The sequence below is a fragment of the Anopheles merus genome, unplaced genomic scaffold (genome assembly GCF_017562075.2).
Source record: "Anopheles merus strain MAF unplaced genomic scaffold, AmerM5.1 LNR4000601, whole genome shotgun sequence".
NCBI lineage: Eukaryota > Metazoa > Arthropoda > Insecta > Diptera > Culicidae > Anopheles > Anopheles merus.
In genome coordinates, this window is record NW_024428181.1 from 11,428 (window position 1) to 37,131 (window position 25,704).

General features: G+C 48.7%; 6 protein-coding genes and 1 pseudogene across 6 annotated transcripts; 4 read left to right on the forward strand and 3 right to left on the reverse strand.

Moving 5' to 3' along the window:
- Nucleotides 1-7,603: 7,603 nt before the first annotated feature.
- LOC121602753 (dynein light chain Tctex-type) lies at nucleotides 7,604-11,670 on the reverse strand. The gene is made up of 3 exons (XM_041931513.1): nucleotides 11,500-11,670; nucleotides 10,255-10,420; nucleotides 7,604-7,863 (listed from the first exon to the last, which is right to left on the reverse strand). The coding sequence occupies exons 1-3, from the start codon at nucleotides 11,518-11,520 to the stop codon at nucleotides 7,715-7,717; spliced, it is 336 nt and encodes a 111-aa protein (XP_041787447.1). The 5' UTR covers nucleotides 11,521-11,670; the 3' UTR covers nucleotides 7,604-7,714.
- On the forward strand, nucleotides 8,603-10,244 carry LOC121602752 (cell wall protein DAN4-like). Its single transcript, XM_041931512.1, has 2 exons — nucleotides 8,603-8,979; nucleotides 9,047-10,244. The coding sequence occupies exons 1-2, from the start codon at nucleotides 8,673-8,675 to the stop codon at nucleotides 10,069-10,071; spliced, it is 1,332 nt and encodes a 443-aa protein (XP_041787446.1). The 5' UTR covers nucleotides 8,603-8,672; the 3' UTR covers nucleotides 10,072-10,244.
- Nucleotides 11,671-11,966: 296 nt separating the features above from the next.
- LOC121602750 (DNA-directed RNA polymerase II subunit Rpb4) lies at nucleotides 11,967-12,669 on the forward strand. Its single transcript, XM_041931508.1, has 3 exons — nucleotides 11,967-12,160; nucleotides 12,226-12,406; nucleotides 12,495-12,669. Exons 1-3 carry the CDS (start codon nucleotides 12,097-12,099, stop codon nucleotides 12,667-12,669), a joined length of 420 nt encoding a protein of 139 aa, XP_041787442.1. The 5' UTR covers nucleotides 11,967-12,096.
- LOC121602747 (gamma-tubulin complex component 5-like) lies at nucleotides 12,633-16,300 on the reverse strand. The gene is given in 5 exon segments (XM_041931505.1): nucleotides 12,633-12,725; nucleotides 12,786-14,007; nucleotides 14,080-14,801; nucleotides 14,804-15,869; nucleotides 15,944-16,300. Coding segments are annotated over 5 exon segments (3,288 nt in total). The 5' UTR covers nucleotides 16,178-16,300; the 3' UTR covers nucleotides 12,633-12,681.
- LOC121602749 lies at nucleotides 16,210-17,318 on the forward strand. Its single transcript, XM_041931507.1, has 2 exons — nucleotides 16,210-16,434; nucleotides 16,506-17,318. Exons 1-2 carry the CDS (start codon nucleotides 16,264-16,266, stop codon nucleotides 17,292-17,294), a joined length of 960 nt encoding a protein of 319 aa, XP_041787441.1. The 5' UTR covers nucleotides 16,210-16,263; the 3' UTR covers nucleotides 17,295-17,318.
- Nucleotides 17,319-17,482: 164 nt separating this feature from the next.
- LOC121602751 lies at nucleotides 17,483-22,832 on the forward strand. Its single transcript, XM_041931511.1, has 4 exons — nucleotides 17,483-17,833; nucleotides 18,410-18,948; nucleotides 19,014-20,116; nucleotides 20,157-22,832. Exons 2-4 carry the CDS (start codon nucleotides 18,905-18,907, stop codon nucleotides 22,091-22,093), a joined length of 3,084 nt encoding a protein of 1,027 aa, XP_041787445.1. The 5' UTR covers nucleotides 17,483-17,833; nucleotides 18,410-18,904; the 3' UTR covers nucleotides 22,094-22,832.
- A 238-nt stretch (nucleotides 22,833-23,070) lies between these two features.
- Nucleotides 23,071-25,335, reverse strand: LOC121602748 (annotated as a pseudogene).
- Between the last annotated feature and the right edge of the window lie 369 nt (nucleotides 25,336-25,704).

Sequence of the window (25,704 nt, forward strand, 5' to 3'; positions counted from 1 at the left end):
GGAATGCTTATCGCAAAATTACCTTCTAATACAGCCGCGATGTACACCCAGCAAGCGTACCTACACCTTCGAGCGAGAAGAGGACGGTTCCAAGACCGAACACCGTCGTACGTTTGCTGTGTGCAGGCTGTGTAGAATCACGGACAGTGTTGACATAAGACCTGCGTGCCTCCTGCGCCATCACCAGCGACAGATGGGCAATTTAGGGTACCGCTGCGCTGCCAAACGGACTCCCCCTGCAGACCCTTACCCACCCATGACGCCTGACAAAACAAATAGCCATTCAAAGCCAAAAACCAAACCAAAACCTGCGAAATGTAAACAAGCCGTGTCTGACGCCTTGCTACGGGCCAGAAGGAAGCAAAGCACAGCCAAAGCTGGATGCTCCGCCGATAATTTGATGTAAATGGTTGACTTTGGGTAGACTTTTTTCACACCCTGTAGGGGACCGTTCAGGGATCTTATCGCCGGAAGTATCGGGTGGTCTTTGCAAGCGATAGCAATCATCCACCGGAGAGCGGAACTGTACCAAAGTGTCTCGTTTACACATCAGATTGATCGAAGTCCATAAGTCAATGCAAATGGGGATAGTGTTTTGGATATTTAGGCGATCGGTGAGGTGCAATCGGTGAGTTCACATCACAGTAGGCTATGTACACATAATCGAAGCGCGGGAATGGCTTCTTGATGGCACTTTGTGTGATAACGCTTCAGTATGGCTTTTTATATTTCGCAAAAGGAAATGTCCTTCATTTGCAAGCCTCTGCCTACCATTATTCATGTCTTGCATCAAGGCTGTTACGGCCTCTCAAATGCTGATGTTCATGATAGGAAATCGTCCTGAAAGGACACTGATGGACTATACACTCCAGAAGCACTTATTTAGCGCAATCAGTCATTATCGTTACGAATAATTTAACATCGTACGTCCAAGACAATGACTGTCAAACGTTCGATAAATAAAAATAACGACGTCATTCAGAACGAGTTCCGCTCTGAGAAGCAACGCAACCCCAAATGGCAGGGAACGCATCGACCATCTCAATTTGCGTGCTGTCATCCATAATTAATCAATCGACAACGACAGAAGAGCATCGCTACCCTTCCCAGTGCCACTAACCAGTGCTGCTGACTTACCCGTTAGTATCCCAATCGCGCTGATGTAGTTCATGTTGAGTCGTTCAATCGACGGCGTTCTTGGATGTATGCGAACAAAATGCTTATCTGCCTGTGTCTGCTTTCGGCAAGAGTTCCAGGAAATGGAAATTCAGGATCGGTATAGGCTTCTTCCGAGAGCCAAACAGGATACCGCTACTCAGGGGCCTCTGTTTCACTTTGGACACTTTGGACTTTTGCAATCCACACACCGCGGAGGCATATGCAATCGTATGCCGCACTTTTTCACTAATGGCGCGAAACGCGAATCACAAAACAAGATTTCACTGCACAGCTTTTTATTTTTTTTAAATATTGCAACTTTTCCAATACGTTTAACAACACATGCACTCGGTCGTGGCAGCTTCGCTGGTACACACTTTATACACTTGGGACTTTGACTGCAAAAAGGTTTTGTAAAAACTATGAATAATTAATCGTCAACAAAGCTACTGCGCTGGGAAAAGTCCGGCAGTCCAACGGTTCTTCGTTTCTGAGACACTCCAATTGCCAGTTGCTTGGATTGCTCATCCAAGAGCAATCGAATTGCAAAATGTTTTCTGTCGCCCTTTCACTCCGGTACACCACCTGGATGTTTTGCGACCGTTCCTTCTTCACACACACATACACACACACGCACAGCTTCGGGGCAAACTTCCGCCAAAAACCCGAACACCGTACCAATTGGATAAGCAATCAAATATTCCCGCACCACTTTACCACCGCTATCACGCGGCCAAAAACTTACGCTTCGTCGGTAAACAAAACGTAACAGGGACGCTGCTCTGTGCGTGTATGAGAAGCGGGATGATGTTTGCCCTCCGCCCGCTTTTTCCTTGAGAGAACCTGCCGCCCGTCCCGCTACTGACTACTGGCTTGTTTGTTTTGACCGTCACACGGCGTTTCGGGAAAGGCCCCCGGTAGCGTGTGCGGGGTGTACGTAAGGGGGCGTATTGCGCGCAGATTCTTGAAATGTAACACTCACTTTTCCGTTTTCGCTACTCCACGTTTTCTTCGCCTGCTGCTGCTAGAGCAAATGTGTAAGGCGGGAACTTTAGGTCAGGTTTTGACACATCAAACGGTTCACTGCCTTTCAATTCTGCGTTGGGATGTTGGGGTTTTTTTTTTAGTTCACCCGCCTCCTTCGATAGAATTCGAATGTGGGTTGGAATGTTTCCCCCGCACGCACGGCAGTGGAGGAGAAACCCTTTGTAAACGCGATCACACACTCACGGTCTGTGATCTAAATAGCGACCCGGACCCGGGCAGATAAGATGGGGGGGGGGGGAGATGTAACCACGCACGAGGGGGGGGGGGGGGGGTTTGTAATTACCTGACGTAGAATGTCGAAGCTGTCCGGCGGTCCGCGATCGTGAAGCGCTTTAATTATTCATTCAATTTACTCTCAACTCGATCGACCGGCTTTACGATAGCCAATTAACGGCTAAATTAACGCAGCACGTTTCGCGATGTTAGTTTTTTTTTGCTTTTTCCGAAGTCTTTCAAATGGTTTTTCATACACGTGCGAACAACTTGACAAAGGGACAATGCAGTTTGCTGCAGCTCACTCACTCGACGGTTCACAATTACTACGTAAGCTGTCGACTTTTCGTGCGAATCTGCGGAAGGGCAGCACTCGTCTGCTTAGCACGACCGCTCCGGTAGAAGTCTCGTAACGGAAAACGCATCGAATATTTCGCGACTGGCCAATGTCGCCCGTACTCTCCGGCTTCAAGCTCTCTGTTTCTCTATTTTTCGATCATCGCTTCTCGCAGTGTTCATGATGTGGTTCATCTCCCGTGTTCAACGTTTGAAATATCCGATACAATTAGCGTGTAATAGGCTAGCGTTAGGCACTATGATTCATCTTAAACAGTTTCCGTTTCCTCTTAACATTTGTCCAAGCTATCTTCAAGGTTCATTTAAACATAGTACAATTGGGTTAAAAATGTTTTAAATTCAAATATACTTACCGAAACATATTCGACTGCACGTGAAGAGCGGAAAGTGAGAGAGTTCGTGAACGTGTTCATTCGCCCTTAAAATTTCTCTCCCGCTTAAACATTACCATCATTAAGCGTAGTTTCCCATCGTCGCCTGTACTACAACAAGTTTGCAGCGTAAAACAGAAAGAATTCATCCGACTTTGGAATATCTCTTCCTAACCAGAGAGTATTTGGCTTATTAGGTCATATATGATATTTTTCTCATCAATCATTGTAATAGGAAACTGACGAATTAAAATACGCTAAAACAGAAAATCACACTCTAACTAGCGTTCTTAATACCATTTCAGAACATTCCTTCATTTCATAAAGCATAAATATAAAGGGAATGTTAGGGAATGTAGGGATATAGGATAAACGATGTATGTTGGTGCTGGGGCCATATCTTTAATGTTTTCGTGTAACCGAATTCTGCAAAATAAGAGAAAAAATAAATTAGAAACAATTTAAACAATTATTTTTAAACTCATTCACCACTGACAACATAAAACGATACTGAACAAACTTCTTAAATAAAACAAAATAATCCCCAATACACGCTGGAAAGATTATTGGCCTTCAATCGGATTCAATTTCATGAACTTCCAACAGTTCACTCATCTTATTGAAATGCTCTCTCGCTTTCTCCTCGTCTCTCGAATTCATTACTCTCCCACGTGCTTTCTTCCCTCTCTCTCTCGAGCATGCTTTTTTGCTCAATCAAAACAGCTGTTTGGCGTATGTTTTCCTTTCACCGCATGTGCATGTTTCGCATAACCACCCGCGCGCATAGCAGAAAATCATCCACTTCACTACTTCCACTCTCGTCCTTGGTGCTAGTTGTGGCATTTCGCCATTCTCTTGTCTTTTCCTTTGGAAGAGAACAAATCTTGCAAAGAATGCGATGTACGACTGCCTTTGCCACAGCTGGCCTCTCGGGAAAGGGAATATGAGTATGAGCTTCAATCATACATCGATATCCAACGATCGGTCCTTTTGGGGGTTATTATTTTAAGTTCAAAGTTGCAAGTTCGTTCCTATGGTTCCCCGCGTGTCTTACTTTCAAAAGTGTTTCCAAAACATTGTTAGGCTACTTTCTCGCCTGAAAGGTAAAAGGGGTTTTATTTACACAACCACTGAAGGAATGATAATGATCTATGATAAAAATACAATATTGATTTAGTAATGTAAATGATTAATTCAATAGATTCAAGCTAGCCATACAACTCTTGCATTGTTGTCTTCAAAATTACATTAAAAAGTCTCGCTGCTTACCTGCAAACTACCTAAAGGACACGCTACAAAGTCACAACGCCTTCTAATGGATTAGTAAGTACCTGGCTTACTTTCATTTATGTTTTTTGTCGTATTCGTATTCTCAGCTTTCTTTTTCATAACTATTGCCATCCTCATACAATTACGCTCATTCATCCTATTTGGCGTAGTGTTGCCGTCGACTGTACGACTATTCGGAATAACTGTTTCCGATCACATCCCAAAATTCCATGCATCGTTGAATCATTCAAGTGGGAATTCTTTATCGTTTCATACTTTCTCAGGCGAATACGCAAAAAAAAAGTACAGCTGGGACACGGCGCCGGCTATTGCTTGATGCTGCTCTCGTTGATTCTACTCCACCTCTCCCTGGTCGGCTGAGGTCGTCGTAGTAGCTGGGAAATATTTTCCCGTGATTGACTTCAACCAAACCCTAAAAGGACGAACAACTTATCTTAGCTACACTGCTAGTCACGATAGTCATATACTTCCCTGTCTTCCCATCCTTCTCGGCATGTACTCTCTCTCTCTCTCTCTCTCTCTCTCATCTACTGCTGTGCCCCGTACCAATCGTGTTTCTCTAGCATCCTTCGCAAGTACTTCGGAACTTCATACGTACTACATCATCTAAATTGCATACCACGCAGACGAAAATGCGCGCACGTGAGATGCTTCATGAACTTGAAGCCTTCTTCTCCTTCGGCAGGTGTAGGAAGACCAAGCAACGTGGAACCGGTACACGCGCTCCACTTTCTCGCAAACGAAACGTCCACCGAGCGAGGAACCGGCCGAACCCTTTTTATTGCTTCCGGCCATTTTCCTAACATGTGGCATGTTAACCCGCATTAAACGTCATCATCGTACGTTCTCCTTTTCTACACCGCTTCCGTTGCCTATTTGCTATTTAGCAGCACCGTAAATCCCTCCAGCCGATCAGCCCGGAACGGGGTCTGTCTGTATGCTTCGCTCAAGCCCACCAGCATTTTGCAATGGCCCTGGCTGAGATAATATCGTTACCGATGATGCATTATTTATTGCACATGTTTGCCGACACAGTTTTTGAACAGTGAATGTGGATTCGATACATCGGATGCTGCAACTTCGCCCGCGCTAAGTTCAAACCACTAGCATTTTTCAGCCAGAGTACGGCTCGGTACTCTCCCTTATGTTTCACAAATTCATCTCCACTACTACGCTCACTATTGATTCGCCTTATTTTTCATCAAAAAGAACCCTTTACCCGTTCTCAGACCGTCAGTCAGCGAACGTGCAAGCGAAGAATCATGAAAATTCATGGCTAATTATATGAACCCGACCAAAGCAAGGATACACATTTACTATCAATGTTTGCTCAACAAAATAGCCCGAGGTGAAACATCCCTGGAAGGTTCCCGGGTCTATCTATCCGTTGTGGAGAATGATGCTTCGACGTAGCATAATTCCTACAAGCTGTTCGTGGTATTTGGCACTGCAACTGTGCTCTATATGCAATGCTGGGTTGAAAATAAATATATGCGATAAAGAGCGCTTAAAACCGGCACGCTTTAGGAACAACAGCAAAGTCGAACATTCTGATATGAATCAAAAAAATCAAATGAAATGAAATCAAGACTAATATCAACAGATAAAACAAGAAAGAAGCTGCTTTGAGGAAGTTGTTGGACAAAGGAACACCAACAAAAGACGATTGGGGTGCAACATGTCACACAATCTTGATAGACCACCGACAACAACATCCCACGCCGGTTAATCGCACATTGGCATACACAACACTCCAAGTCCAGGGCACATCCCACAAATCATAGTATTGTAAGACCACCTGTATCAACATGTGAATTGATACAGAGATGGCTTATTTATTGCCATACTATTCGATGCCATTGAACCAAAACAAAACTAAAACTAGAACTGGATACAACACTATTTCACACACCATCTCATACAATCTAATGTTTCAATGAAAAGTTTGTTTCATTCAAAGTGTGACGCTTTTACTTACCAGACAGGCCCGTCCCACTCCGGCGCAACGCACGTGTTTAGTCTGTGGATTCATCCGTTTCAGTGCTTGCCTACCGCGTAGACACAGATGCTCTCACGATGAGTAGTGGAGTACGCTGACTGTCTCGACTGCCGCGAAAGGTTTTAGGGCAATGAAAACACGCTGCCTTGTGCAATGTGCTTGATTAACTTCGGTAGCTCCCAATCAATCATGTGCTATCTATATACTACGTTCTTTCGTGAATTATAATAGATTGTAAGTAGTATTGCAGCAACTCTCCGTGTATCAATTCTTATATTCTACGTCTATTGTGTATCCTTCACACATGGTTGTTTAATCAACGCGTCTTCTATCAGCTAACTCAACGAAAACAATGCGTTTTTCCTTTGTAAAGCGTACACCTGTCATAATCCTAATTCTTAGTGTTTCCTCCCTTTTTTTTACTTCCGATTTCGCTGTGTGAGCACGAAAATTTACAAAACTTGTATTGCCAATCATCATCCATTTCCTATCATCACGTGCAGCCCAATCACTTACAGCGAGATGAATTGTGTGTGTTGTGTGTCGTTCTTGCTAAATTGTGCTACAGCAATTGTCGGTAATTGCTGTACTACCACAATAAGTTGCTACTGTTCTCTTCTTTCATTTGTCGGAGCGTTCCACCACACAGTGCTTCCTTCCGACAGCTGCACAGCCTCGTACGATATAGAGGGTAGGGCCCGGTGCTATCCTAATTGCTATGGCTTACATTGCAATTTCATTTTTGCATTGGACATATCACACTATTTTATCGAAAACTGGCTACCAGAAGGATTAAAAGGGAAAGGTGCAACAGAGTGGGCTGCCGAGCCTGTTATTTCTACAATTTTCTCTTCCAAAATAGCTGATGTTTACACTATAACTGCTGCTGATGGTGAGAAAAACTTTCATACAAGGGGCAAAAGACTGCCATACGATTCTAAATGCTGTCAGCGGACAGATAGTTCCTATTAATCGTAATAGTATTATTCAATAAAAATAAATTAAATCAGCTCACAGGCTAAGGCGATTTCTAATATTCAAAAGTTATTCTACCGGCAGAAAGAAGCACAAGATACGTAAATTCATACAGCATCGCGCGACTAATTCTGTAAAAACCCATACGCAGCAACCGAATACGGGGAAAGAAATACGACGTTTAAAACATTCATACAGCTATAGATCAACCAAATTGACGGTATTTTTTATGGAAATTAGTAGACATCATTGCTCGTTCACTCGCCAATACGTGCCTGTGCATGACCCTGGTCGAAAGATTTCTTTAGATGGAAAGTCCAAACACCGACACGATGCAGTACATGGTCTTGTTCTCCCAGCGCACTGTGCAAGAACCGTCGGTTTCATTATTCCAGTAGCACGAGCTGGCCGTATGCAATCCAGCTCCATTTTTCTGCATTATCATGCACGTTACTAGACGCAGAACATATGAAAATAAAGAGAAGGTAAAGAAAAGTGTGAAAGTTTTGCTTTTGAAATCAACTCCAACAACATTTAATCGGATACACACATTCCGTCAACGATGGATACATGCGAAAGCGACACAACACTAACGTTACGATGATTTAATTCCATCACACAACATATTAGCCACAGAGTGCGTGCAGCACGCAAGGCTCCGAAATGGTGTGTGGTGTTGCGTCGCAATAAAATCGTTAATATATTGCCCCTTTCGCGCTCCTGCACATTACTGCCACCCATCTGTAGACAAAGCCTCTCTTTTGGCGCAAAACAAAAATTCGATCTATTCCAATGCGCCCCACAATATGATGCACTATAAAGTCATACCCACGGTTGGATTGGAATTGGCCTCAGACGAATTCGCTATTAAGAATTTGCCAATATGAAAAATCCATACCATCTAAGCACATAAACACAAACTGTTTGTACACGAGTCAATTCGAATGAGATAGCTGTTCCCTCGCAGAATTTCTAAGGTCAGATCAGACCCAAACAAAACGGTAGAACAATCGATCATACTATTCTAAAAACTGCAAACATAAAACCAGCTTTTCTGCCAATTGACGCACTTTCTCCGCTAGAACAATAGCGTCGTTTTAGGATTTTAAGTTCAAGCTACCGCTTTTAAGAACAGCCCAATTGATTGACCATAGTGCTTTGAACAGCGCCCCGCTTGAGGAGTATATAAAACCAAAGGATCTTCGATCAGACCAGAATCATCGGTTATCTTTAGCAACTCATTTCAACGGACATTCGACGAAATGAAGCAGCACTTCCTTACTGCCGTCCTACTCGCCGTGTGCTTGTTCACCGGCCCAACGCTTCAGCAAATCGGGGTCGGCATCGGTGGCATCGGCGTCACAGTCCTCGGATCGTCGTCACTGATTGGAGTCACCGTGGCCACGACCGTGGCTGCAGCAGCAACCACCACGACTGCCGCACCAACGACCACCACCACTACCGCTGCTCCAACGACCACCACTACCGCGGCAGCTGCTACGACTACCGCTGCCGGAGCCACGACTACCACCGCCACAGGAAATACTGTAGTGTTTAACATCAATGGAAGTAAGTATAGAAAATAGTTGCAATCATAACACCAACAACTTTACGCACAATATCCGTATGCTCTCAGGTATCGTAACCGTCGCCTCGTCCGATCAAGCCACGATCGCAGCTATTGTTGCAGCCTTGTCGGCTACTACTACCGTCGCAGCAACGACCACTACTGCTGCTGCTACGACCACTACTGCTGCCGCTACGACCACTACCACTGCTGCTACGACGACTACCGCTGCCGCCACGACTACTACCGCTGCCACGACTGCTGCCACGACCACGACAACAGCGGCCGCTACTACTGCAGCTACTACTGCAGCTACCACTGCTGCTGCCACTACTGCTGCTACGACGGCCAGCACTACTGCTGCTGCTACCACCACTACTACTGCCGCTACCACCACAACGGCCACTCCCTCCATCTCGATTACGATTAACATCAATGGACAAACGGTTGTGTTGAGTGCGAGCGACCCCAACCTGCTCTCAATTCTCACCCAAATTCTAAACAATCTGTCCTCTACTACGACGGCTGCCGCTACCACCACTGCCGCGGCAACTACCACCACGGCAGCTGCTGGCACCACCACCGTCCGAGTTGGCGGTTGCGGAGGTCGCGGAATTAGACCCGGAATCGGTTTCGGCGCTGGAATCGGCTTCCGTGGCGGTGCCGGCGGAGGCTTTGGCATTGGCATCGGCGGAGGATTCCGAGGACGCGGCCTTCTGCGTCCGGTTGTCGGAGCCCTCACCAACACGGCAGGTGGTTTGCTGGGAACAGCCATAGGTACCGCTGGCAATCTTGCCGGATCTGCGGTGAATCTCGGCGCGGGTATCCTCGGTGGTGCGGCCAATGCCGCTACTGGCATTATAGGAGGAGTGCGTAACGCGATCGGAGGTATCGGAGCAGGACTGCAAGCAGCTGCCGGTGGCGCTCTGAACGGCGGTCTGCGTGCCGGATCGAGCCTTTCAACTGGGTTCAATGGAGGCGTAGGCTCGCGCGTCGGATTCGGTGCCGGATTTGGAGCCGGTTTTGGCTCGCAAGGAATGCTCGGCGGTGGAATCCAAGCTGGTGTCGGTCTCCGTGCTGGCTTCAGCGGATAAGCAGTACCACTCACCCACCCGCCAGTACCCGCCATCCCCACACAGACCGTGATAGAGATTCTCGCGTAAGAAAAGATAGCCACTACTATACCGACACACAACATATACCGCATGCATATACAGCAATAAATTAAAGAATCCATGTCGAAACGCGCAGCGTTCCTTACACTTAATCCGACTTACCGATATATTTGTACGGCTTTTGTAGCTTAGTTAGCACGCTGAGGCAGCTTTCCACCACCGATCCGGTCCAGTTGTTTACTTTGTCATGCTGGTAAGCATTACCTCCGATCGTCGTCTCGATAGCTTCCTTGATGATTTTGCTCACATCGTCCACGACGAATTGGTGCTGGTGAAGAATTAACATTGTGCATTAGTTTGGTTTTTTCCCCCAGTAAGAAGTAACCATTCGCAGTCCTAGCCCGGTCCGCCAACTGGGGACGACTGAATCGCAGCGGAAATGGCGGAAACAAACATCCGCCAAAAGTTTCAACATAAGGAAAGATGTTTTTATTTCCCACCACATCCCCGCCATGTGTACTTGTTCCCGTTGGACTACTGCTTCCTTCTAGCGTGGGAAACAAACCCGAGGAAGTTAGCGTCAAACACGAATTACTTCGCGCCAAAGTTTGATCAATGCAAGCTAGGGGCCTCTACGGGCTCGAAACAAGCTGCTACGACTGCTGCGTGTTCCGAACGAGGTCACAACAAACAAAACGTTCGCATTTTCCCACTTGTTTTCTCGCACACGGTTTGCGTTTCACTAAGATTACTGCTAGATAAATTACCACCCACATGCCGGAGGAGTCAACTTCCGCACATGTAGCTGCTGGGTAAATAAGCCATCACTACCGACCCATTGCATGACCAGGTGCGATCAATCGCAAAGAATGGCATCATCGCACCCGCGGATGGGGCGTCGGTGACGCATTCTTCACACATTCTTCCCGCAAACTGTCTTCTTAACCTTAATGTGACGCCATATGTATGGTCTATGTTTAATGAAGACGCTACCTTCAATTCGAACCGGATCTTTGCTCTAGCAAGCGCAAGGACAATGAGCGTTTGTACCCAACCCAAGCCGCCGTCTCATTGCGCGGCATTGATGAAGATTGTAGAAGACACGGCTGACCAAATCTAGCTTCAGTAGGAATCGTACAATACAATACAAGCAAACATAGAGCAAAAGGGGTCGCATAGTTTCACCAATTCAGCCAAAAGTAGGTGCCCTTTTAACCATCTCCCCCATCGCAGGGCCATCGGTATCGACCACCTTAAAAAGCAGCAATGACGGAATGCTTCAACGTCAGCTGGCCATCACCTGCGCCAATGCTGCGTACATCTCACTGCACTGCCCAGCCCTGCCCTGCTCTGCCCTGCACCCAAGCGGACCGGAATGGATCACACGAAATGTAACTACACGCTTACCTCTTCTTTGCCGTCCTCCATGCTGATTTGGTGATGGGATCGTTGCGGAATTTGCACGTTATCACTGGCTGTTTTGAATAGGCCGATCTGCCGCTAAACGCTGTTCACCATCAAGTCCTAGAACGTTCCGCACAGCTACTTTGCTTTTTTGCCAACGATTTTTGACAACGCTTTTGTTTCTTTTTTTCCCCCAGAGCCGTCAGTTTACACTGCACAGGCTCACTTCTCCATGCAGTCTGCAACGAGCCTACAACCGACTCAATTCAAATCGTCGCGCTATTGTATACGTTTTTGTTTCATTTTTACTAATGTTATGGCATGTTACCTTTTTTACACGGTTTTAGCTACGCAATAAACAAAACCATAGTTTCCAAGCACCTTCATTGCCTCAACAACGAACAGTCGCAGAACTCAGTCCGTTAAACTAAACACAGATTTTTTTGACACATCACGCCAAGCGATGGACGTCAGTGCATTCACCGCAAAGAACGGCTCATAAACAATCCTGCATACAGCAGATTATCACGAGAGGCGGTCGTTTTTGCTGGGTTTTCCCCAAAATATACACTTCTAACGATTTAAACAACATCTCAAACAATGGCAGGATTCAACCCGGTGGATATGGTTGAGGAGGATGCGGCAGATCTTCAGTTTCCCAAAGGTAAAAGTGCTCCGTTGCATCGTTTCTTCGCAAGATTGTGCTGACCCCATGGCGTTTGTTTACAGAGTTTGAAAGCGCCGAAACCCTGCTGATTAGCGAGGTACACATGCTGTTGGAGCATCGCAAGAACCAAAACGAGTCGTCGGAAGAGGAGCAAGAGTTTTCCGAAGTATTCCACAAAACGTACACCTACACGAACGAGTTTCGGAAATTCCGCAACAAGGAAACGATTGCCAGCGTCAGAAGGTAGCCTTGGTTGCTCTAACCAGTTCAATTGGCCTCCGTCCGTCCTTACCATTGAAGTATCTCTGATTTCGTTTGTTTCTAAACACAGTTTATTGATGCAGAAGAAACTTCATAAGTTCGAGCTTGCAGCGTTGGGAAACCTTTGCCCGGCTTCGCCGGAAGAAGCAAAAGCACTGATCCCTTCACTCGAGGGCCGCTTCGAGGACGACGAACTGCAGCAAATACTGGACGACATCGGCACGAAGCGCAGTTTGCAATACTAACGCGACAAATCCTCAGTATGGCACATTGTAACTAAACGCATCAGCGAGCCCCGTAACTGTAAGATATATAAAATGAATACAAGACACACTGAATGGCAAAAGTGCTCCATACTTACGATGTAACTTGTGCTTTCCGTACGCTTCACGACTTAGCAATTTGGCCAGCTGTTGATGACACTTGCAGTACGTTCGCTCCAGTTCGTCCACCTGAGAATTTTCGATGAAATCACCCATTGTACTGTTGTCCGGGATATCGCCTCGGGCGTCCATTTCCGTGTGCAGTACGGTGTTGTTCCACTCGTCACGCAGAATGTGCACCAAGTTTAACAGGCGCACAATGCCTTCCATGACCGGTTTGCTATCGTCCTGCTGAAAGCAATGATCGAAAATCGTACCAATGTACGACTGGTGGACCGTTATCATTTCACTCAAATTATCGGCCAGATCCAGCTTCTCGTCGAGCTGTTCGCCAAACGATTGCAGCACGTGCGTCATCAGATGGGAATGGATGCACTGCACCGAAAATATCATCCAAAACTTGAGCATTGCCAACCGCTTCAGGATCAAATCGAGCATGCCGAAGCTCGCGTAGGGAGGCCGCTTTTTCAACAGTTCCGGAAAGCGCAGCATTTCCAGCGTACCGAGCGCCCATTTCACTTTCAACAGGAACCGAAATACGCTATTGTAGCTGGCCATCGTGTCGTCGTTGATCATGTTGCTCAAATCGTGACTCGGATTGTACAGCACACGTATTTCGTCGATCGCCAGCAGTACCGTGGTTGTGTCGAGCTTGTAACCAGCGGTACGATTCACTTCGACCGTGAAAAGTGACGTCATGTCGTTGAACCGTGACGCTAGAATATCGTTCAGTTGAATCGTGAGCAGATACGGGTTGGCCCAGTTTTCACCTGCCTCGATCCGGCGGAACAGATCGCTGTAAAAATAATCCATCAAATCGCTCGCCTCGAGCAGCAGCACTTTGCGAATATTTTTCAAATGGTCCATCACGTGGAACTCGTCCTTGTAGATGTACGTGACGTAGTGATTTGCTGCGTGCCGTTTAGTTTCCATGAGATTTTTTATCGCATTAAACAGGACATGCTCGAGCGGTAGCTGCAGGGTAGATATCGAATTAAGCTTCATATACAGCGTGTAAGCGTTCGAGAGCGTTCGATCGGACAGTGCGGCGGAAGACTGAGATGGTTCGGAAGCTTCAGTCCGGCGATAGCTCTCATCCACCAACTGAAGAGTGCTATTGAAGGCCAAAAGCAAGAGATCATCATCACAAACCTCTCGCATTTGTTTCCGAAGATTTTCCACCATGGAATGTTCTCTTTCCTGCAAAGTAAGGAAAACTCGCATTGTCAAAAAAAGAAATGTGTGCGCTTTATTAAGCACTTTAGTACGTACCTCTACTGCTAAGGACACCTGCGCATCAGATTCGCAACCGCTCTCCTTGGGATTTTCTGTACGGAATCTTTCCAGCTCGTCTACGATTGATTTCAAAAAACTGGTATAGATCAAATGCTCGTCCGTACCTTGTTCCTTGCGCATATCGCTTATCCTATCCAGCCCGTTCAGAATGTTCAGCGTGTAGCCGGCCTCCAATGAGTGGTGCAGCAACAGCTTAATGATTGGATCGTTTTCAATCACCTCCGAAATGGCCGAACTCACGTAAAAGGAGCGTATTTTGCACTTGGAAAACATCCGGGCCTGATACCCGGTCTGCAGACCGGTGGGAGAATGCTCGCCGTACGTTTTTTCCACCAAAAACTCTTCCCGCCAATCATCGAGACGGCCTTCCGTCCACCAGGTGTCGATCATGTTCATGTAACACTTCAAAGCGGCCAGCAGCAACGCAAAGGCAAGATTTCCCTTCTCAAGGTTGGCGCTTAGCTTGACGCTTCGGAAAAGCCCCGACAGCAGATGGGCGACCGCAATGTGGGCCGGGAATTTGGTCCAGTCCAGCACGGAGAACTTATGGATGTCGTACAGCTTCTTCAGCACAAACAGTTCCGGTTCCAGCTCATGGAACAGCTTAATGATCGTGTGCGACTTGCCTGGTTCTTGCTTGATAAGCTCCTTTTCGTGCCGTATCATCACCGATTCCATGTGGTCCAAAAAGCTTTTCACCCGGCCGCATAGCATTCGAACGAGTGTGGCGCCGGAAGGCTTCGCGCCGTGTGTTCCAAAATGCTTCGACAAAAGTTTCTCAACCGATACGCGATAGTCATGTACTCGGTAAAATTCAACAGGAACGTCTGTATGCCGTGTTCGGTGGTGCTGGAGAGCGAGACATTTGTGTTGATCCAAATCTGATCGTCATCGATGCGGAACAGCTTGCAATCGACGGGGTTGGTGAACATCCACAGTATCTCTCTCAGAATGCAATACTCCGACACGGTGGAGACGGGATCGCTTTTGAGAAACCCATGCGACACCTTTACGATACGCTCGGTCCAGAAATCGCAAAACGATGCCCCTCTATGTTCGCTGTTTACCTCCACCTTGTATTGAGGATCGTCCCACCAGGCAGACTGAACGTTTTCCTGCAGCCAATCGATGGCAAATTCGTCGCTGAACGTTTCGTAAGATTCTTCCTGCCTTGGTGGCTGAATCTTACTAAACACCACCATTTCAGTGGACTCAGCGGTCTTACCATCCTCCAGCTTGTTGGCCACCTCAATCGATTCAACCTCCACCTCCTTCTGCTCTATACTGTGATAGTATCCCGAGGCACTCTCCTCTAAATCACTCCAATCACTCAGCTCCGAACCTTCATTATCATCGCGAGGTTCGAGCGGAAGATTGTCCTCGAGCAGCTCTGCAATTAGTGCTTCCCGTTCCTTGTCCTGCAGTTTGACTTCCGCTGGTTCAGGTTCAAACAGTACCATCGTTTCCCCCCTCCGCAGACGTTCCTTTAAAGCTCCGACTGGATTGTACGCAACAGTTAGAAGAAATAGCACTATCGACCAGTGTATGTCGTGCACATAGTGATCCAAACACGCCGGATCATTGATCAACTCCTCGTAGCACCGGCGCAGGTGACCAGCCTCCGTGGTAAAGTTGGTAATTTCCATGTTTTCTATAACCGCCTCAATCTTTCTCCGTATTTCATGACTATTTACCGACAAGTACCGGTCGCTTCTTATCGTTCCGAGGGTGAAATTATAGCAAATACTGAAGTTCTCCTCCGATTCCTGAAAGAGAATGCAATCCGGCAAGCTGTATTCGGAGGTTTCCGACCTAGCGAAAAGAGGGCCAAAATACTCACACTAAAGCCGGTCAAGGATTTTATCAATTCGGGGACATGCTGTAGCACCAGGGCTTCCACTTCCGCCAGCATGGTCGACATGGCTTGCTTTTTGTTTTTTCCAGTTCTCACAAACTTTAAGCATGTACAATTTCCAACACTTTTCTTCCGATGCGAACTATTCGTAGCGTTGCGGGGTTTTCGCTGTTTTGTTGTGATTCCTTTCTTTCGCGTGACTTCGTCGAAGGGCACCATTTGACAGTTGCTGTCAAACGAAACCGCCCGTTTTTTAGCATTTGCAATGAGCAGAAGAGAAATAATGTTTAAAAAATAATAAAAGCATGGCGGAGATGGATTTTCAATTCAAATACGAGTGTTTGTGCACGAGCCCCAAGAGCATAAGAGTTAACGATATTCACAACACCGACTATCAACGGCGAATAAAGGAACGCATGAACGAAATCGTCGATCGATCGTGGGACGAAACGGATCCCAGCATCCTTTCGCAGTTGGTAGGCACCAGTGGACCAACAGGATATGCGGTATGAGTTTAACGTGATTTTTGTCCTTTTTTGTGTTTCAGACAATGCTCTCCCAATGCATCCCGCTTACCAGCAATGTCAATGCGACCTTACCGGACATTACCATCCCCGATCGTGAAAAAGGATTGGCGATCATGAAAAGCGTAAGCAATACATTGCCGCCTTCCGGATGTAGTTGCGCTTGTGAAGCAATATCCAACGTATTATCCACCGTGCTGGACGCAGGATTGGCGGAAGTGAACATCGAACCGCTACGGGAGCAATCCCTGCTGGAAAAAGTACAACTATTAAAACCGTTTGTGCCAGCGTTCCACGACGATGTTTCCTTGTGCAACTTCTTCATGCGTGCCTGGAAACAGGCCGTTCGGTTTTATTGTCCTAGACTGGTGGGCGAGCTGGCGCAAGTCTACCCACAGTTTCTCGAGCCACTCGTAGACGCACTGATGAAAGTACAGGACGCCGATTACGGGTCGCTGCAGCTGCTGAAAGAATTCCAATTTCTAGCCCGTTGTCTTACGATAGGCGAATCCTTCTATGCCATATTGTCATATCTTGCCAAGCAGGACCGCGTTCGTGCCCAGCCCCTGATTAGCGCTTGCATTCGCTCTGCCAAGGACCAGGTGTCCAGCAAAGAGTACTACGCACTATTCCCGCCGGCAATTAGACCCTACGCCATCGTAATGAACGAGATTATCAATCCCAACGATACCGACGTCGAAATGCTAATCGGTCAGTTACGAAGCGAGCGTCCTCACGAGTACAAGATTCTCATGATGATTTCCCCCGTGTTTTGCTGTCTGGACGATGCATTGCCTGAAGCAGCTAGCTGAGCGGAGATTAATTAAAAATTGTAAATAAAGCATGTGAAAAAAAAAGGATCCAACGCTCGAAGTATTCTTGTGCCTTCGATTGTACACGCACGAACAGCTGTAAACTGTTTTCGTGTGCGTTTTCACTTTCTTCTCCCTTCGCCTACTGGCTCAAGTCACTTTCGACTTCGACACAGTTGTCCGCTTGTTTCACATTTGACAGCAACTGCCAGCAAGGGGACGAAATTCACAACACTGCTAATTCTGTGGAGGTGAAGTGCATCGTGAATGTGTGTGATTCGGAAATAAACCATCGGAGCCTGGAACTGTTTGCCAAAGATGAATAAGACGCTAAACTAAAGTACTTAAGAACAGTGCCGTGTGTGTGTGTGCAAATCCAAACTGTGCCTACTCTCCCGCAAAGTGACCAAATCGATTCGTTAGTTTCGCCGTGCTGGCTCGCCTGCTGTGTTGTGTTCGGTCCAAGAACTACGCAAACGATTTACACTATCGGACAGAAGAAGCAAAAAAAACAACAATCGCATCTCGATCTGCAGCAGGTAAGTGGCAGTCGGTACGTGTAGAATCCCGTATCCAGATATCATTGATCGGCAAGGACGTTCGTGTACGGCCACAGATTAGCATTTGTGGCAGCCAGGTGTCTGTGCATGTTTCATCATGCTGCGTGTGTGTGTGTGTGTGTGTGTTTTTTTTATTGTTCCGCTGACGTAGCGATGGTCTGACGGGCAGGGAGAAGCGCAGCTGTTATTTACATTGATCCAGTTTCATCTCAAGCTCCCGGACAGTGCGCCACTGCAGACGCAGTGCGATAGGCCACCAAAGACAACGGACAGGCCAAAGCGGACGGAGCGATTGCGGAGTGTTTGTTTCCACTATCTTCTACGATTGTGTTGCCATCCACCCACGCAGCGAACGGGGTTTGCTTCGTGGGCTTTATCGGTCAATGTAAACAAAAAGTCCAGTTATGATTGCATCTCCCCCCCGCCCTCTCCCCCCCGCCCTCTCCCCCCTTCAATCCACCTTTCATCTCGTATCTAGGTGCTTACACGCCGCGCTGAACGCTGCTGTTACTGATTTCACGCATGCAACGCGTCGCCTACTTTTCCTCTTCGCAGGTAGTGCTGCTAGCCAGCCATGGGGAATGACGACTGAGCCCGACGACTGAAGGAGGAGAGTGTTCCAAAGGCGGGGGGGGGGGGGAGGAAACAAAGATAGCCTGCTTATCGGGTTCGGAGCCGCGACGTGTGTGATGCTGAAGATGCCTCAGTCGACGACCAATCAGCATAATAGTGCTGGTGCTGTAAACGTGTGCAGTTCCCACCAGCAACAGCTCCCGTTCGATACAATCACTGGAATGGCGAATGATTCGAGACAGACGGTGGCTGCCGCAGCAGCCCACAGCACCACCGGGCATGGTACGAGTGTGGCTCCGCGATCTAGACCGAAACCAACTCAACAGCACACGTCGAGCACGCCTGCGATTGGACTGACGCTGGCAGCGATACCGCTGAATCCCTCGCCGAAAAAACGTCATTTCGCCCATTCCGGCAGCAGTCGTCGAGTGCGACAAGTTTGTGGCCAACTTTGACGATAAATTTCTGGGCGCTTCGATGCCGAGGCACAGTCCAGTGGACGGAGAGGCAAACAGTTTTAAGTAAGAAAAAGTGAAAACATACAAAACAGACAAATTCCGTTTTAAAATCCATTTTTTGCTTTCAGGTTCAGTGTACCATCGGCCGCAGTATCACCTGCCGCTCTGCTGTCTCCCTTTGAGCAGGATCCAATGTCCACATCCACCACGGTGTCCATTCGCCCGCGGCCAACAGTGCTGTCGCACTCGCACTCGCAGCAGCAGCAGCACCAGCAGCACATACTGAGCAACTCAAACAGTGAAAAATCGCTAGTCTCTCCGTTGTCCGGATCGTCGACATGGAACCCGTTCGGAGATCCTTCGCCTTTCAGCCCTATCTCGACGCTGACGGAAGATCAACTGTTTGGGGCGGAATTCGATAAACTACGCCTCGAAGGCAGCCAAACGTCTATCGTGACCTCACCGGAGGAAATGAAATCGGACCGATGCGTGTCGTACTGGGGCTCCCAGCGGGGATCCCTTTCGCAAGCCCTCTCTACGGGTATGATTGCTGCTTCGAACGGAGCCTTGGCGGGCAAAGATTTGCTCACACTCGAGGAAGATCCCTTCGGTTCTGCTCCGTTTACGCTGCCGAAACGATTCAAACAGAAAAGCAGCTCTGCAAAGCTGGCATCGAAAATAAGCGATCGCTGGCGCTATGCCGTGGGCAGTGGACAGGGAGGCACGGGCAAGGAAAGCTTGATACAAAACACCCCTACGGAACCATGCAGCAGCAATGGCATCGACGTGGCGGGCTTGAGCAGTGCCCACAAGGACATGGACAAACCCGCGCTCGGACCAAAGAACCTGAAGCTAGACGATCTCATCGGCAGTGGCGAGAAAGGTTCGCCCAGCTTCATCAAGCTACCGCTAGACGATCGTAACAAGTACGAGAAGCTCAACTCTAACGACATCACATCGGACGACAGCGATTCGGAATATTACTCCGAATCCGTCGGATCTCTAGCTCTCGGCGTGGGCAGCACGGTCGGTGGAGCTGGTGGCGTTGGTAGTTACGCAGGCCACATGCACCCCGGCGCCACCGGCAGCACCGGAGGAGGAAGTGCAAAGAAGCACAGCTTCAAGCAGTTTGTGGAGAGCAACATTCCAGAAAAATTGCAAGCCGTATACCATAAGGTGGACAAGAGTCAGATGAAAAACGTGCAGTTGGTGAAAAAAGCTGCGCAGCAAGGTGGCTCACGCCGGCAAAGACTCGTCCTCACACAGTGCAGCGGCAGCAGCAGCAAAGGGAGCTGAGCGCCGATCAGCGAAAAAGGGCGGAAGTCGCGAGCAACCGAATGCACCGCAGAATGGTAATGCTTCCGACGATGATTCGATCGGGTCGGCATCGGATCTACGGGCGAATGATGATTTCCCGGAGGGAGATGAAGCGAATGCGAAGGTTCCTGCCTGTGAACCGGCCCGCCGAAAACCGTTCGGACGCGGAACGTTCGGCGGTGAGGGAAGTGTGGACGATTGCATCAGCGAGAGCATCAAGACGTGCGGTTCAAGTGCCTATCACGCGGAGTGCGAAAGTGTGACCACCAACGAGGACAACACGAGCCGAATCGTGACCAGGGTGCGCGTCAAAAAGCGGGACCACATGGACTCCAAGCACAGCGTTATCGATGAGGACGATTCCGCGGAAGAGGACATGATTCAGGGCGAAAAGCCGCTGCTGTTGGACGATGAGCTGGACTATGAGTCGGCCGCTGAAAACAATACCAGCGGCGAAGAGGTCCTGATGGATCCGTTCACGCCCGAGGACGATATTGCCGCCATAAAGCGCGAATGCATTAACGAGGACGAAGAAGCGGAAGCCGAGCTTGACCCGTTTGCGATGGCGCCCTTCCGCAAACCGTTTGTGCCAAAGCGGAACAGTGTCATCAAGTTCCTACCCGAAGTGCATCCCATCCCAGAGCACTGTCCGACCAATGGGGGTGCCGAGTTGCTGCCCAGTGAGTTCGTCACTTCCACGCCGATAAAACCGGCAGCTGCAATCAGCTACGAACCTGCACCAGCGACGTGCAACGACTTGTTCGATTTGAACATAGCCCCTACCACAACGACGCAGCGCGAAAAAAGCTCCCCCAATGTTCGGCGCGATCTGTTTGGACTTGAACCGTTTCCAGTCGCTCCGATAGTTCCCACAGTACCGGCCACATCGCCTGGAATAATTGCCTCTCTGCCGCCTAGTGTCATGGTAGCTTCTCCGCCTACAGTAAGCAACGCTGTAAAGCATCCAATGAAAGCTCCTGCCAGAATGACACCTCAGGAACCAACAATCTCACGCGTAACTCTCGAGTCCGGTGGAGTTACCTTAACTCACATTATTCCTCATACCGGTACAGCTTTACCAACGATCCCCATACTGCCTATACCAGTAGCAGCAGCAGCAGCAGCAGCACCTGGCACCGTGCCGACAGCTTCACCATCCTCTGCATCTCTATCCACGATAGTGACTAGCCATTCCGCATCCTACAGCAGTAACCTGCACCATGCAGTTACAGGACAGCAATACCTGAATGCGAGACGCGACTATGTAAATTTCAGCCAAATTCCCTCGCACAGCGTGACCTCCATTTCGCCGGATAACAACTACGTAAACTTCTGCCCAGAGGACGAGGAAGACGATGACGTGCGTAATCTCAAGTCGGACGATTACGACGACAATAGCAGCGATACGGTTGTGAAAGTGTCCTCCAAAGGATTTCTGACGAAAAAACAGAAGGTCAAGTATAACCATCTGCAAGAGAAGAGCAGTGGCGGCAGCACCGGTCATGGGCGCAGTGACGAGCTGGCCAGTAGGCTCGGGCAGAAGGTGAAGGCTAACGTCAGTGGCTACCGCAAAGCCGTGCTGGAAAGCGGCGTCGCAGTGATCGGAAAGAGCAAGAAAGACGACCAAACGTCCCGACCGGCGAAGGGAAGCTCAAAATCAAGCACGAAAGCGATGGGATTCAGCAACATGAGCTTCGAAGATTTCCCCTCGGATGAGCTGGCGGATGAGTCGGTGGGAGCGGCCGATGGTACTACCCGGCTGACGACGGGCGTCGCCGGCGGAAAGCTGCTGAAGATGGCCCCGTTTGAGGTAATCCGGAACGAAAAGATGCTGCTGGAGGCAGAGAAAAAGTTTGGCTCACTGAAGCGGCGGAGCAACCCATTCTCCTGATTGTACGCCGAAGGATATAAGAAGCGGAAATGAAGAAGTACATTATTGCTTCATTATTTGTACAACTGTGCTTGGAATGGCAACTACTACGGCTCCGGAGAGCATGCATGGTCTGGCTGGCAGACCGTTTGGCTCTTGGAGAAAATTGATCAAAAAATTCGCTAGAAGTAAAACAGCATGGGCACGATTCTTTAGAAGAACTCGCGACATGCACCGAACCAAGAGACTGGAAAGCTTCGTAAAGATGAGTGAAAAATAGTACTTTCAAGTTAGCGACAACACACTGATGCACCTGTAAACCGCTGTAGGAGTTTGGCTCGGAATGGCGCAATGAGCTAAAGGCACGAGCACACAGCACGGATAGGACAGAGCCTCATCGATCCAGTAAGATTGGGCTGATATTTTATCTAGGCGTTATTACCAAACTGTAGAATTATGGTATTGTACATGTATTGTGTGAGTGGTTTGCTTGCACCCTAGAGAGCAATGTGGTGGTATGCTGTTTGTGTGGACAAGTTTCACACGTTTGTTTGTATTATTTTGAATTATCTTAAGCTATTTATTATAGTTTCAAATACAACTGAGTCAATGGGGTAGCGTAGCGTAGGTCTTACAGTAGGATTGTAGGATGCAATAGGCAGCCCGGAAGGCAGGCGGCAGCTACATACATATGTTCAGTATTATCAGGTAGCCAGGTAATACGCAATGTGCATTTCTCTTCACGTCATCAGTTAATCCCGTATCAAATTAGTACGCCTTGTGCAACAGTTTTGGGTTAGTAATCGTGGCGTGTGGCGCAGGGACAAAGACAAAACAAAAAAATCCAGAAACTTAACCTTGCCTCAAATGCTAATCCACCTCTAATTCCAAGTTTATACAGACTGCAAACTGGAAATATTCTATAAACGCAATCCCTGTACGATCCGTATATAGTATATAATACGTATGTGAATACATATATATTTATATAAATTACTCCAAACGTGTTGTTTTTTGTTATATATGGTAAAGTTTCTTTTATTTGCAATTGTAAGACAAACTTCGCCTCTCGCTCCCTGCTCTCTACAGCAGTAAACTTTGCCTGAGCTTGCGCACGGTCATGTACACCGTCTGATACAGCTGCTCGTCCTGGTCGCATTCGACTTCGTGCGTCTGCAAGTTGATCACGATGCGCTTTCCCGCACCGTCACCGTTAGCCGGTCCGAATCGATGAACTTCTCCATCGACTGCTCGCCGAACAGTTCCTGTAGCGTTTCGATCAAACAGTCCTGGTAGTGCTTTTCGTCTACCTTCGACATACGCGTCCCGATGACGCTGCTGCCCGCAATGTCGCACTGCAACAGGCAGGCCATCACCATGTCCGCATACATGTCGTTTACCGGTGTCGCCTGCCATTCCAGCGTAACGATCTTGCCGTCCGCCGTAAGATCAATGCAATCGCACACCCGCAGCCGGGCCGTCGCTGTGCTTCCCTCTGGTATGGGGTTTTCCACGACCGATCCCGGTCCACCGGCACGCTCTAGCAGCAGCTTCAGCACTACGGTCGACCCGGGCCAATGAATGCTTTGCTTTTGTGTCACGATCGACATGCTCATGTCGGTGTACTTGGACAGATCGGTCGGTGCCAGCAGATGGTACTTGAACTCACGCTTTACCAACACCCCGCTCAATCGCTGACAATCGGCCGGTTCCCCTACGGCCAGCGTTCCCATTACTTTGGCCGTTTTCTCCCCCCGGAAGTACAACTCTACCGGTTGCGTGTTGCGCGGGTTGTGGAACGTGATTTGTACTTTCGGGTTGGCTTCGTACTCGCGCATCAGGGCCGACTTCAGACGGCCCATCTCGTTCTGTTCTCCGTGCACCAGCACCACGTGGGTGGGTTGCAGAAGGCGAATGAATTCGCTCGTTTGTTGGTAGTCCGTGTGTGCGGAGAAGGAAATGTAGTCCACGGACATGTTCAGTGGCAGCTTCTGGCCGTTCATGCTGGTGATTTCTTCCGGCTCAAAAGGATCGTCTTGGCTAGCGTCCCCTCGACACAGTAACCGGCTATGATGACACCGTTCTTCGGATCGGTACACCACGACTCGAACAGCTCGCGGGACAGCCCGCTCTGCATCATGCCGGGCGACGCCATCACGACGCACGGTCCGACATCGTCGAAGTGGTCGATGCCCTTCAAGTTCGAGATGAATCGAAACACAAACGGATTGTTGATGGCAATCTGACGCCGGATCTTATCGTTCATCGCGTTGATGTACGTCTGGTACACGGCCATACATTTCTTGGCCAGCGAGGATGCGTAATAGATGGGAATTTCCTGCAGATCCGGATTTTGACTCCAGTACTCGTCCAGTATGAGCAGCAGCTCCTGCGCTCGGCCAAGCGCGAACACCGGAATCAGGCACCGGCCACCCTGCTGGACAATCTTTTGCACGAGCGAGGTGAATCGATTCTCACGATCCTCGCGCTTCTCGTGTATGTGCGTTCCGTACGTGGACTCGGTGATCAGCACGTCCGGGCGCATGGCCGGAATCTCCGCCGCCATCAAATGCCGATCCTCCTGGCGGGAAAAGTCGCCCGTGTACAGCACCCGAATGCCGGCGATTTCGATCATAAACATGGCCGCACCGAGCACGTGGCCCGCGTTGTACGCCCAGAACCGCACCCCCCAGAATGTCACGCTCCTCGTGGAAATTGATCGTTTCGATCTTCTCCATGCTGGCCTCCAGATCCGCCTCCGTGTACAGCATTTGGTCGGTGGAAATGTTGCTCACCTTAATGTAATCGGACAGCATCCACCGGTAGATGGCCTTTGTAGCGTGCGTCATAAAGCATCGGCCCTTGAAGGAAGTCTTCTGCAGAAACCAGGGCAGCGCACCGCAGTGGTCCAGATGGAAGTGAGAGATGAACAGCAGATCGATTTGATCCGCATCGATCAGATCGACGAACGGCAGTGCATCCATCCCGGACAGACCGGGATGGATGCCGCAGTCCAGCATGATCTTTTTCCCCTTGAACTCCAGCATGATGCAGGATCGGCCCACTTCCTGGCCCGCACCGAGGGCGTATCACCATCAAATCGCTTTCCTCCTTCAGCAGCCGTGCCCCGTTCGACGCTCGCTTTTGAGCCATTGTGTGCGCTGAAATGCTGTTGCTGTGGCGATCTTTTGCCGGTCTTTTTGTGGGATAATTGAACTCTGCGTCGTGTAGTGAAGCGTCGATAAACACACAATTTTCACCACCAGTTTGTTTTGGCGTGTAGCTGCTCGGGGCCTCCGCCGGCTTGCTATGTGTCAAACGACAAGCAGCTGCCGCTGTCAAACGCTGTGTTGAGGTAAACACGCGGGCACGTGCATTTGTGTTGTGTGGAACTGCCGCAGAGAGTTGTGTGATTTTTAGAGGGGAAATTTAAACATCCATCCTCAAACATTCAAAAAGTGCTCCACATGTAAAGATGCCACGACCGAGCGGCAAATGGACCGAGCTGTCCACCCCACTAAGTGCGCCAGTGCTCGAGGTGATAAAACGGCTCGGGTTCAATAAGATGACACCGGTGCAGGTAGTACGATGAAAATACCGAATTGCTAGCTTCTTCTCTAACCGAGGCGTGT

Coding starts and splice junctions, on each gene's coding strand:
- LOC121602752 (XM_041931512.1), top strand. CDS start 8,673: ATGAAGCAGCACTTCCTTACTGCCGTCCTACTCGCCGTGTGCTTGTTC. Junction 8,980..9,046: donor AGTGTTTAACATCAATGGAA/GTAAGTATAGAA, acceptor GTATGCTCTCAG/GTATCGTAACCGTCGCCTCG.
- LOC121602753 (XM_041931513.1), bottom strand. CDS start 11,520: ATGGAGGACGGCAAAGAAGAG. Junction 10,421..11,499: donor TGGAGGACGGCAAAGAAGAG/GTAAGCGTGTAG, acceptor ATTCTTCACCAG/CACCAATTCGTCGTGGACGA. Junction 7,864..10,254: donor AAAGCCGTACAAATATATCG/GTAAGTCGGATT, acceptor TTCTGCGTCTAG/TAACGTGCATGATAATGCAG.
- LOC121602749 (XM_041931507.1), top strand. CDS start 16,264: ATGGCGGAGATGGATTTTCAATTCAAATACGAGTGTTTGTGCACGAGC. Junction 16,435..16,505: donor CCAGCATCCTTTCGCAGTTG/GTAGGCACCAGT, acceptor TTTGTGTTTCAG/ACAATGCTCTCCCAATGCAT.
- LOC121602750 (XM_041931508.1), top strand. CDS start 12,097: ATGGCAGGATTCAACCCGGTGGATATGGTTGAGGAGGATGCGGCAGAT. Junction 12,161..12,225: donor AGATCTTCAGTTTCCCAAAG/GTAAAAGTGCTC, acceptor GTTTGTTTACAG/AGTTTGAAAGCGCCGAAACC. Junction 12,407..12,494: donor ACGATTGCCAGCGTCAGAAG/GTAGCCTTGGTT, acceptor TTCTAAACACAG/TTTATTGATGCAGAAGAAAC.
- LOC121602751 (XM_041931511.1), top strand. CDS start 18,905: ATGCCGAGGCACAGTCCAGTGGACGGAGAGGCAAACAGTTTTAA. Junction 18,949..19,013: donor GGAGAGGCAAACAGTTTTAA/GTAAGAAAAAGT, acceptor TTTTGCTTTCAG/GTTCAGTGTACCATCGGCCG. Junction 20,117..20,156: donor GAAAAAAGCTGCGCAGCAAG/GTGGCTCACGCC, acceptor CACACAGTGCAG/CGGCAGCAGCAGCAAAGGGA.